Here is a 12,956-nt window from a genome sequence, read left to right on the forward strand (position 1 = left end):
AAACAGTGAGGAAATAATTGACATCATTGTTAGCCCATTGTGTTGATTTGCGTTATCCGTTCCACTGTGCACGGGCCTTTTAATAACAATATTAGTTTTAGTTTTTGGGAAGAGTTACGTCCTTTTCAAAATATGAAATCATTGGGGTCCATACTGAATAAAAGCGTTTGGTGGATCCTCTAAGAGCACCACAGCATCACATCACTAAGCCAGAGTGAAACTAAAGGTGGTTTACTTGATTTCCAATCAAGTAATATTCTTATCCGAGCCAAAAGACATGCAAAAGCGCATGCATCTTGACTATTTTTGGACATGACCACACCTTGTACAGGTACTCCAAAGATAGCCATCTCAAAACTAGGCCTGATATCCTTAATATCTGCCTCAGGCAAAATTTTAAATATAACTGTCCAATAATCCAGCAGTCTGGGACAAGACCAAAACATATGAGCAAGGTCTGCTTTAGCAGAACAACAGCGCTCACATGTATCATCTACATTTGTGTATATCTTGGACAGCCTAACCTTGCTGTAATGAAGTCTATGAAGGACCTTGAACTGGATTAAACCCAAGCGAGTACAGGAGGTTGTTCCATTCACTCTAAATAATGCATTATTCCATGTTTCATCTGATATATCCACTGCCAAATCCTTTGTCCATTCTGCACGGATTTTGTCTAGATTAATATTTTTTATTGACATTAAAGTATTATATACTTTAGAAATTACACCTTTCGAATGTAAGGGAGTGTTTAAAATTTCATCCAATCCTGTACTGGGAGGAATGCTTGGATATATGGGACAATGATTTTGGATTAGATGACGAACTTGAAAATATCTAAACAGATGTGATCTTGGCAGATTATATTTTGAGGAGAGATTGGAAAAAGTGGCAAAAAAATCATCAATAAAAAGATCGCTAAATTTGACAAGACCTGCCTGTTGCCATTGACTGAAGACTGAGTCCATTTGAGCTGGAAGGAATAGGTGGTTCTTGCATATAGGGCTGGTCATGGAGAAGTTTTTGAAACCAAAACATTGTCTAAATTGGAACCAAATCTTGAGAGTATTTGTGACAACTGGGCATTGAGTATATAGTGAAATACAAAGGGGCAATTTAGATAAAGCTAAAGCAGGAAGGGATGATGAAGTACAAGAGTTTGCTTCTGAAATACACCAGACATCTTTGGGGTTCTGAAGCCAATAAAGTACTTTTGAGATATTTGCAGCCCAATAATAATACCTGAAATTAGGAAGCTCTAATCCGCCTTGAGATTTCTGTCTTTGGAGAAATTCCTTCCTAATCCTAGGTGTTTTTCCACCCCATATAAATGATGAAATAAGACTGTCTAAGTTCTGAAAAAAGGATTTTGTTAAAAATATTGGAATGCACTGAAAAAAGTACAAGAACCTTGGTAAGATGTTCATTTTTACACAATTAATTCTACCTGCAAGAGAGAGAAATAGCAAATTACATTTTTTGAGGTCTAGCTTTAACTTGTCGATTAGAGGAGCAAAGATCTCTTTGTAAAGGTTAGGGAATCCCTTTGTGATGTTTATCTCTAGATATCTAAAACCTGATATAGACAATTGAAAAGGTATATCGGTATTCGAGATATGGAGGTCCTTACTATTTATGGGGAAACAAACACTTTTCGAAAAATTCAGTTTATAGCCTGAGAAAGTTCCAAATTGTTTCAATATTTGTACTACCTGTGGAATACCCAAGATCAGATCTGAAATATACAACAGCATATCATCGGCATATAAGGATACTCTATGTTCTATGCCCATACTGCTAATACCAGTAAAATGCTGTGAATGTCTTAATGCTATAGATAGGGGCTCGATGGCTAAAGTAAAAAGTAAAGGGCTAAGAAGGCATCCTTGTCTTGTACCCTGTGATAGGGGAAAATACTTTGAACATACTCTATTTGTAATTACAGATGCTTTAGGGGAAAGGTATAATAAATTAATCAATGAGAGAAGAGATGTACCAAATCCAAATCTTTCCAGCACAAAGAATAAATATTTCCACTCCACCCTATCGAATGCTTTTTCAGCATCTAACGCGATGACTACCTGAGGGACAGGGTCCTGAGAAGATTTAGACGAGTGTATTACCCCTAACAATCTCCGGATATTACTAAAAGAGTGACGACCTCTGACAAAACCGGTTTGGTCTTTTGAAATCAAGTTCTCTATTACTGTCTAAACGTAAAGCAAGGATTTTTGCCAAAATTTTTACATCTGAGTTTAAGAGAGAGATTGGCCTGTAAGAGTTACATTTCAGGGGATCCTTTCCAGGTTTTAGTAAAAGTATAATGTTTGCTTCATTCAAGGTTTATGGCAAGCTACCCTTTTCCAACGAGTCCTCAAACATATCAAGAAGAATAGGGGCTAATTTATATGCACATTTTTTGTAAAAGTCTATTGGATAGTCATCAGGACCAGGAGTTTTTTTGCTCTGCATTAATGTGATCGAGTTTAAAATTTCTTCTATTTGTATGGGCTGATCTAAATAATTTTTCTGCACAGAATTGAGGGTGGGTATGCTTATATTATTTAAAAATTAAAAAATTTCAGTGTAAGATTCAGGGCTTTCAGAAGTATACAAATTTGAGAAGTAGTTCTTAAAAGTGGTATTAATTTCAATTGGATTAACTATTAAACCATTGTTACCGTTTCAAATTTGAGGTATAAGTTGAGAAGCAGCTTTAGATTTTAACTGGTGGGCTAGAAGTCGTCCTGCTTTTTCTCCATGTTCATATCCTTTAGAACGTGATAAATACCATTCAGTTTTATTTGTTGATAACAGATTGTACTGAACTTGAAGGTTCAACCTTTCTTTATATAGTTCAGGTGAGGGAGACATAGAATTGAGGTAATCTACCCTTCTTATAGAATCAATTTGCTCGGTTGCAAATGGGTCTTCCAAATGGACAATGACCCCAAGCACACCTCCAAAGTTGTGGCAAAATGGTTTAAGGACAACAAAGTCAAGGTATTGGAGTCGCCATCACAATCCGATAGAAAAATTTGTGGGCAGAACTGAAAAGCATGTGTGAGCAAGGAGGCCGACAAACCTGACTCGGTTATGCCAGTTCTGTCTGGAGGAATGGGAGACTTATTGTGAGACGCTTGTGGAAGGATCCCCAAAACATTTGACCCAAGTTAAACAATTTAAAGTCAATGCTACCAAATACTAACAAAGTGTATGTAAACTTCTGACCCACTGGGAATGTGATGAAAGAAATAAAAGCTGAAATAATATTTTCTACTATTATTCTGACATTTCACATTCTTAAAATAAATTTGTGATCCTAACGGACCTAAGACAGGGAATGTTTTCTGCCATTAAATGTCAGAACTGAGTTTAAATGTATTTGGCTAACGTGTATGTAGACTTCTGACTTCAACTGTATAACAGCCTCAGTAATGGGTGTGAATGGGTTTGAAGACACAATCTGATTGCCAAAGACACATTTGATTAGATCACAGGGGATGCTGACCAACAAAATTGGGCCTAACAAAGAACAAACAAGTGCAACAGAAAATGACTTGGTGACCCAATGATTCATAGAGTATAGTCAGTTACTTTCAATGGCCAGACTTAAAAATGTTTAAAGCAGAGCATAACTAAGATGATACATGCCATCTTACAGGAATAGCAATCAAGATGTCAAAAGCATTTCTTAACATGGGAGTAGTTCACTCAAAGAGAAAATACGGTCACCCTTTTAAGTTCAAAAAACAAAAATGTCTTCTTGACTTTAGAAGAGCACATACAGCACATGGGTCATACAGATAACTATGTTTTTTTCTTGGCGTTTTTGGTCCTTTTTGGACAGCTACAATCAGTAATACATTCCATACAATGAAATGTATCAATACTGCAGAAATAGTAACAGTATTATGGTAGTATGCTATTCAAAACATTAAAAAGCTCAATATTATGACTTACATGCACTACAACATGGATTGGTCTGTTTGATAATGCCAGATGCGTGCCCGCTAAATCAAAGTATCACTTCAATGTGTAGTCTCATATGTCAAGAGTAAATAACCGGGTTTCTGTCTCATATTTGAAGAAGTGAAACGGGCAAAAGCAGAAGTTCAGTAACAATTTGACTCTGATCACCAGTTTCCGAAGACACTAAACCATCTCCTCAGCTAAACTCTACAGCAGACGGGTAAGCCAGAAAAATTACATTTTCTTTTAATAGCTATCTATGAAAACATACATGCTAATTTTACAGGTTTATATGCAGTTGACATTATGCACCTTATGAAATACCTTATTTGCATGCATAGCTTTTCATGTTGTTTTATAACGTCTTCTTTCGGTCATGCATGTCATTGCACAGCCCATACAACAGTCTCCGAGTAACTCTTGTATAGACAATGTAAAAGTCATAATGTATTTTTCCAACAAGCCTGAATTTACATTTATTTTTAAATTATCTTCTTTTTAGTAACTGTTGTGCAACTGCAATGCAAAATAAAACTAGGGAATGACTGATGTACAATTTTTGCTCCTAAGTTTACATATCCCTTGCAGAATCTGTAAAACATTAAACGTTTACACACATTTGGTACTTAATATTGTGTGCTGCCTCTTGAAACATCAACGACTGCTTGCTGAATTTTGTAGCCGGTTGTGTATGATATTGTGTTGTACCAGCTACGACTTTGAGGGCTGCTTAAAATTCTGCCATGCCATGTAAGTGGTGCTTATCATCTGATGTGTGATCAGCAACCGCCTCCCAATTATCCTGATTGGCAAAGCTGGATCTAAACATTATTGAGTTACAATAGGAGAGAACACAACAGTGCAGAATACTCAACAAACCCTAAGAACTTCAAGTAACTGGAGGCTTTATGTCAAGAAACATGGACACACATGAACACACATGCACGCACTGCTTAGAACTAACAAATAGTTTTACCAGTAAATGTCCAAAATGCCATTTTTATTAATTCACTTATTTTTGAAATAGTCATAAACATCTTGCAGTATCTGCAAGGGAAGTGTAAACCTATGAGCAGAACTTTAAAATGGGAAATGAAATCAAATTATCTTTTTTCCCCTTTAGATTCACTCATGTGAGAAAGATGATGGCATCAAGTGGGTGGCTGGTTTCAGTTTATCTTATATGTTTCCTCCCATCTAATATTCTGGCCATTGAGAGAGTTGTAGTGATTTATTCATCTCAGAACCTGTCCTCGGTTCCCAATGACCTCAAGTCATCAACAGAGGATTTAGATCTGTCCCTGAATTACATCAAGGTGTTGAGGAGCCAAGACTTCAGCAAAACCCCTAGACTCCATTTCCTAAATCTGTCCTGGAATATACTGGAGGATATAGACAGTGACACGCTTACCTTGACCCCTGCTTTGGAAATTTTGGACTTGTCACACAACAGACTCCAAAACCTCTCCAATCAGCTGTACTTGCTTCATGCAGGTAATCTGCAGTTCTTGGACCTGTCGTCCAACATGTTTTCTGTTATGGCACTAGGGAGGGAATTTTCTACCCTCAAAAACCTGCAGTGGTTGGGCCTGAGTGCGCAATCAATCCGTAGTGAAGACTTTGCCAACATCGCCAATCTTACTCTCAAAACCTTCTTTATTAATGTTGGCGAGACAAAGACCTATGAGGAGAGCAGTCTACTGGGTGTAAATGCAGATAAGGCAGTTATTGCTCTGTCCAAAAGGAAGCTTGATTATGCAATCGCTGCCAATGCCTACGCAACATTTCAAAAGCTGGAATTCACTGAAGTTGACAGCGAGATGAAGTTCCTCCAGCCGCCGTACCAGCAAGGAACCATACGCACTGTTAACCTGGAATTCTCCAAGGTGATTAGCACCTGGAAAGAGTTGACAAGTTGTATTAATACAGTGTTGATGTCTTCAATTCAACAGCTTTCTTTATCAGACATTACCATCACTAACATGATGAACGGTAAGCCTGTGTTCCAGGGAAACGGATTAGATTTATTTTCAGTAAGAAATGCGTCAGTTACTGTATTCCTCTTCAACCAAGAGGACCTCTATGACTTCTTAATAAACATAACGTCAAGGAATCTCAGCCTTACACAAACGCCCATTGTCCATATGACCTGTCCAAAGGCTGTTAGCAAGATCGAGGCTATAGATTTATCCGATTGTGCCCTTACAGAAAACATATTCTCTCTCGGTCCAGATAACGAATGCAGTACACTGACAAACCTTGAAATGTTGGTTCTGAGGGGCAATAATCTCAGAAATCTTAGACCACTGACTTTAAGAATTCATCTCATGAACTCACTGAAATATGTTGACTTTAGCCAGAATACACTTACCTATGCAGAGGAACAGGGCAGGTGTGTCTGGCCTTCCCAACTATTCCATGTGGATTTATCATCCAATGTGTTTGACCACAATGTGTTTAAGTGTTTGCCAAGGTCCATAAGAATCCTTAACCTCCTCAATAACCATGTCACCACAGTACCTGCAGATACACCTCTTTTGTACAAGTTGAGCATTCTGGACCTAACGGGAATCGCTTATTGGACCTTCCCACCTGTCAAACATTCCCAAACCTGCAGAAGCTCTTGGTAAGATCAAACTCCATCCACTCACCTTTACCAGGAGTCCTGAAGACTTGTCCACAACTTCAAGCTCTGGATGCAAGTCACAACCCCTTCATCTGCACTTGTGCTTTGCGTGAATTCTCAGGCCTCATCAATGCCAAAGCTACGCAGCATGGAAGAGGGAATCCTGGCCTGATTCTAGGGCACTGGCCGGACAGCTACCTATGCAGTTATCCAGAATCCTGGAGAAATACCACTTTAAAAGACTTCTACCTCCCAGAGATCTCTTGCAATGCCTGGATTCTGGCCATTACTATTTTGATCCCAACTATCACTTTGGTAATTGTTGTCTGCCTTCTTTGCCATCAGTTGGATGCCCCGTGGTACCTCAAGATGATATGGAAATGGACCCGAGCCAAGCACCATGCAATAACATCTCAAGAAAGAGCAGAGGACATGGAAGGGGTGTGCTTCCATGGTTTCGTATCATACAGCCAGAAGAATGCTGAGTGGGTAAAGGGTCAACTATTGCCCAAACTTGAGGGCGAGGACCCGACCACAATCCACAATGGGTTGCGACTGTGCCACCATGAACGGGACTTCATCCCGGGTAAGACAATCGTCCAGAACATTCTGCGTTGCATTGAGCAGAGTAGAAGATGTGTCTTCGTGCTGTCATCTCAATTCGTCCAGAGTGAATGGTGCCATTACGAGCTCTATTTCGCCAATCACCAGAGGGTAACTCGAGGGTTGGACAGCATCATTCTTATTCTGCTGGAACCTCTGCCAGTATATCTTATTCCCTCCAAGTACCACCAGCTCAAGGCCATGATGTCCAGACGTACATACCTAGAGTGGCCACAGGAAGGCACCAAACAGAAACTGTTTTGGGCAAACCTCAGAGCAGTTCTGCAGGCCGACCTTCCCATACCACCAGAGACAGAAGTGGAGTGAGGAAAGAGAAAGATAGAAACAGGGTTCCCAAGGATCTTTTTGTTTTTGTTTGTTTGTTTTTTTTATTGAAGGAAGAACAGAGTGACGTATCACATACAGAAAAAGTTAACAATGCTCCTTGTTTTTACAATATCCCCCTTTTCCACAACCCACCCAGTGAACAAAGAAAGGAAAAAAGAAAAAATATATAAACTATAATAATAATAATAAGATATATAAACAATGTATATGTAAAAAAAAAAGAAAAAAAAAAGGGAAAATCCAAAATGAAAAAAAAAACAGAGTCTCAAGGTTGTTATATTACAAACAGTGAGGAAATAATTGACATCATTGTTAGCCCATTGTGTTGATTTGCGTTATCCGTTCCACTGTGCACGGGCCTTTTAATAACAATATTAGTTTTAGTTTTTGGGAAGAGTTACGTCCTTTTCAAAATATGAAATCATTGGGGTCCATACTGAATAAAAGCGTTTGGTGGATCCTCTAAGAGCACCACAGCATCACATCACTAAGCCAGAGTGAAACTAAAGGTGGTTTACTTGATTTCCAATCAAGTAATATTCTTATCCGAGCCAAAAGACATGCAAAAGCGCATGCATCTTGACTATTTTTGGACATGACCACACCTTGTACAGGTACTCCAAAGATAGCCATCTCAAAACTAGGCCTGATATCCTTAATATCTGCCTCAGGCAAAATTTTAAATATAACTGTCCAATAATCCAGCAGTCTGGGACAAGACCAAAACATATGAGCAAGGTCTGCTTTAGCAGAACAACAAGCTCACATGTATCATCTACATTTGTGTATATCTTGGACAGCCTAACCTTGCTGTAATGAAGTCTATGAAGGACCTTGAACTGGATTAAACCCAAGCGAGTACAGGAGGTTGTTCCATTCACTCTAAATAATGCATTATTCCATGTTTCATCTGATATATCCACTGCCAAATCCTTTGTCCATTCTGCACGGATTTTGTCTAGATTAATATTTTTTATTGACATTAAAGTATTATATACTTTAGAAATTACACCTTTCGAATGTAAGGGAGTGTTTAAAATTTCATCCAATCCTGTACTGGGAGGAATGCTTGGATATATGGGACAATGATTTTGGATTAGATGACGAACTTGAAAATATCTAAACAGATGTGATCTTGGCAGATTATATTTTGAGGAGAGATTGGAAAAAGTGGCAAAAAAATCATCAATAAAAAGATCGCTAAATTTGACAAGACCTGCCTGTTGCCATTGACTGAAGACTGAGTCCATTTGAGCTGGAAGGAATAGGTGGTTCTTGCATATAGGGCTGGTCATGGAGAAGTTTTTGAAACCAAAACATTGTCTAAATTGGAACCAAATCTTGAGAGTATTTGTGACAACTGGGCATTGAGTATATAGTGAAATACAAAGGGGCAATTTAGATAAAGCTAAAGCAGGAAGGGATGATGAAGTACAAGAGTTTGCTTCTGAAATACACCAGACATCTTTGGGGTTCTGAAGCCAATAAAGTACTTTTGAGATATTTGCAGCCCAATAATAATACCTGAAATTAGGAAGCTTAATCCGCCTTGAGATTTCTGTCTTTGGAGAAATTCCTTCCTAATCCTAGGTGTTTTTCCACCCCATATAAATGATGAAATAAGACTGTCTAAGTTCTGAAAAAGGATTTTGTTAAAAATATTGGAATGCACTGAAAAAGTACAAGAACCTTGGTAAGATGTTCATTTTTACACAATTAATTCTACCTGCAAGAGAGAGAAATAGCAAATTACATTTTTTGAGGTCTAGCTTTAACTTGTCGATTAGAGGAGCAAAGATCTCTTTGTAAAGGTTAGGGAATCCCTTTGTGATGTTTATCCCTAGATATCTAAAACCTGATATAGACAATTGAAAAGGTATATCGGTATTCGAGATATGGAGGTCCTTACTATTTATGGGGAAACAAACACTTTTCGAAAAATTCAGTTTATAGCCTGAGAAAGTTCCAAATTGTTTCAATATTTTTACTACCTGTGGAATACCCAAGATCAGATCTGAAATATACAACAGCATATCATCGGCATATAAGGATACTCTATGTTCTATGCCCATACTGCTAATACCAGTAAAATGCTGTGAATGTCTTAATGCTATAGATAGGGGCTCGATGGCTAAAGTAAAAAGTAAAGGGCTAAGAAGGCATCCTTGTCTTGTACCCTGTGATAGGGGAAAATACTTTGAACATACTCTATTTGTAATTACAGATGCTTTAGGGAAAGGTATAATAAATTAATCAATGAGAGAAGAGATGTACCAAATCCAAATCTTTCCAGCACAAAGAATAAATATTTCCACTCCACCCTATCGAATGCTTTTTCAGCATCTAACGCGATGACTACCTGAGGGACAGGGTCCTGAGAAGATTTAGACGAGTGTATTACCCCTAACAATCTCCGGATATTACTAAAAGAGTGACGACCTCTGACAAAACCGGTTTGGTCTTTTGAAATCAAGTTCTCTATTACTGTGTCTAAACGTAAAGCAAGGATTTTTGCCAAAATTTTTACATCTGAGTTTAAGAGAGAGATTGGCCTGTAAGAGTTACATTTCAGGGGATCCTTTCCAAGTTTTAGTAAAAGTATAATGTTTGCTTCATTCAAGGTTTGTGGCAAGCTACCCTTTTCCAACGAGTCCTCAAACATATCAAGAAGAATAGGGGCTAATTTATATGCACAGTTTTTGTAAAAGTCTATTGGATAGTCATCAGGACCAGGAGTTTTTTTGCTCTGCATTAATGTGATCGAGTTTAAAATTTCTTCTATTTGTATGGGCTGATCTAAATAATTTTTCTGCACAGAATTGAGGGTGGGTATGCTTATATTATTTAAAAATTACAAAATTTCAGTGTAAGATTCAGGGCTTTCAGAAGTATACAAATTTGAGAAGTAGTTCTTAAAAGTGGTATTAATTTCAATTGGATTAACTATTAAACCATTGTTACCGTTTCAAATTTGAGGTATAAGTTGAGAAGCAGCTTTAGATTTTAACTGGTGGGCTAGAAGTCGTCCTGCTTTTTCTCCATGTTCATATATATAACCTTTAGAACGTGATAAATACCATTCAGTTTTATTTGTTGATAACAGATTGTACTGAACTTGAAGGTTCAACCTTTCTTCATATAGCTCAGGTGAGGGAGACATAGAATTGAGGTAATCTACCCTTCTTATAGAATCAATTAAATCGTCCAGTTTTTGTTTACGTTTTTTATTGAGAGTTGAAGTATATGATATTATTTCTCCCCTGATAACTACTTTAAGTGTCTCCCACAGTGTAGATGCTGTAGTAGATTCGGACCTGTTATGTAATAGGAAATTATCTATAGCTGTTGATACAAATGTACAAAATGCAGGATCTGATAACAAGGCCGTTTTTAGTCTCCACAAAGGCCGTTCGTTATACCTCAAATTACAAATAAGGTCTAATTGCAAGGGGGCATGGTCTGATTCCACAATAGGTAAATATTCAATTTGTCCAACAGAAGGAAGGAGAGATTTATCAATAAAGAAATAATCAATTCTTGAATAGGAGTGATGAACATGTGAAAAATAGGAATATTCTCTGCTTTGTGGGAAAAGAAATCGCCAAGGATCAACCACCCCCACTTGATCCATGAATGTATATAAGGCTTGGGCCATCTTGGAACGGGATAAAGATTTGGGATTGGAACGGTCAAGGGACGGATCCATTACGCAATTTATGTCACCACCAAAAATCATAAGATGGGAGTTTAGGTCTGGCAATAGAGAGACTAGCTTATTAATAAAACTCACATCATCTCAATTAGGCGCATATACATTAACTAATACAACAGGAACATTATATAATATCCCAGAGACTACAACATATCTTCCCTGAATATCTGCAATTGAATGCTTTTTTGTATCAAAATGGCAGTTCCCCTTGCCTTAGAGTTAAAGTAAGAGTGGAAAACTTGCCCCACCCATGGTTTCCTAATTCTGAGATGATCGACAATGCGCAAATGGGTTTCCTGTAAAAATATTATTTCAGATTTAAATTTTTTTAAATATGCAAACATTTTGCCTCTTTTGATTGGGCTATTTAGACCTTTGACATTCCAGCTAACAAATCTAACTTTCGACCCCCCAGAAGATTTAGTTAAATCGGCCATATCAGACATGGACAAATATATATTTAGTCAAGCATTCACAGATCAAAAATGCCATCAGCAACATAAATGTTTCCTCACTATTCAGTTTTTCTAAAATCATAACATAAAACAAACAAAAAAAAACCAGAACCAAACTTCCCAACATTTTCCTAATGCTTGCTTCCCCAACTGAAACAAGCTGCAGAAACCTACATAAATTGCATGGCTCCCGGTTATCCAGTCTTTACCTGGATAACCTTGATCTTCTTGAGAGACTCCAAACCACAATATTTACATGGAATACAGTATAGTGTCATTGTTACACAGTGTACTGAATGAACTTTAAGGCAATAAACAGAAACAAACATGCCATCTTTTCTTGAAGTTTTAAATAACTTGCTATAGAAGAATAGATAGAGAAAGTCACCTTATTACTTGAAGTATGTTGTCTGTACCATTTAACTTCACAGACAGTAATGTTATATCTTTAGTCTTGTACAAGTACGCGTTGTTTGTAAAAAGCCTCGGCAGCCGCAGGTGAATCAAAAATCGCCGAGTTTCACACAGAGACGTGCAGGATACAAAAGTTGAAACTTTATGCCTTTCTGATAGAGGGATTGTTTGACTTCTTTGAATCCGGCGCGTTTCTTCGCTAAAGCTGCGCTCGTATCTGGGTATAGCCGCAGTGACGTTCCGTTGAATTTAATATCATCTCGCCTGGCCCAGTGGAGTGCCTTTTCCTTTTCCTGAAATCGGTGGAAGCAGACAATGAATGGTCCTGGAGATTGCCCTGCTCCAGGTTTGGGGCGAAGCGCGCGATGCGCTCGTTCAAGTTCGGGAGGTTTGTCAAACATGCTCTCCATGGTATCTTTAAGCAGCCCAGATATAAATCCGATGGGGTCTTTTCCATCCTCAGCGCCTTCCGGAATATTGATAATACGCAGGTTGGCCCTTCTGGATCTATTCTCAAGATCGTCAATTTGGTCAAGAAGAAAATAATTCTGCGTCTTCAAGGATTTAATCGTCGTTTCCGCGGCGGTTAGCCTTTCAAAGTTTTCGCCGACCAGTACTTCAGTAGATGCAAGCCGGTTCTGAAACGAGCCGACCGTCTCGCGTAGCGTGTCAAGGGAGGCCTGTAATGGCTTGATTGAATCTTGAATTAAACTTGCCATGTCCTCTTTTAAACTGGCCCGCTCTTTTGCCAGTTCGGAGACTAGCTGACTCATCGACAAGTTATCCGTATTGTCTTTTTCAGGTACGTCCTTGTTGCTAATAGTGG

At 38.2% G+C, this 12,956-nt stretch overlaps 1 protein-coding gene across 1 annotated transcript; it reads left to right on the top strand.

The window, feature by feature from the left end:
- Nucleotides 1–4,143: 4,143 nt before the first annotated feature.
- Nucleotides 4,144–7,695, top strand: LOC127617284 (toll-like receptor 1). The gene is given in 3 exon segments (XM_052089235.1): nucleotides 4,144–4,192; nucleotides 5,096–6,531; nucleotides 6,534–7,695. Coding segments are annotated over 2 exon segments (2,412 nt in total). The 5' UTR covers nucleotides 4,144–4,192; nucleotides 5,096–5,114; the 3' UTR covers nucleotides 7,529–7,695.
- Nucleotides 7,696–12,956: the final 5,261 nt, after the last annotated feature.

The sequence above is a fragment of the Xyrauchen texanus genome, chromosome 23, assembly GCF_025860055.1.
Source record: "Xyrauchen texanus isolate HMW12.3.18 chromosome 23, RBS_HiC_50CHRs, whole genome shotgun sequence".
Taxonomy (NCBI): domain Eukaryota; kingdom Metazoa; phylum Chordata; class Actinopteri; order Cypriniformes; family Catostomidae; genus Xyrauchen; species Xyrauchen texanus.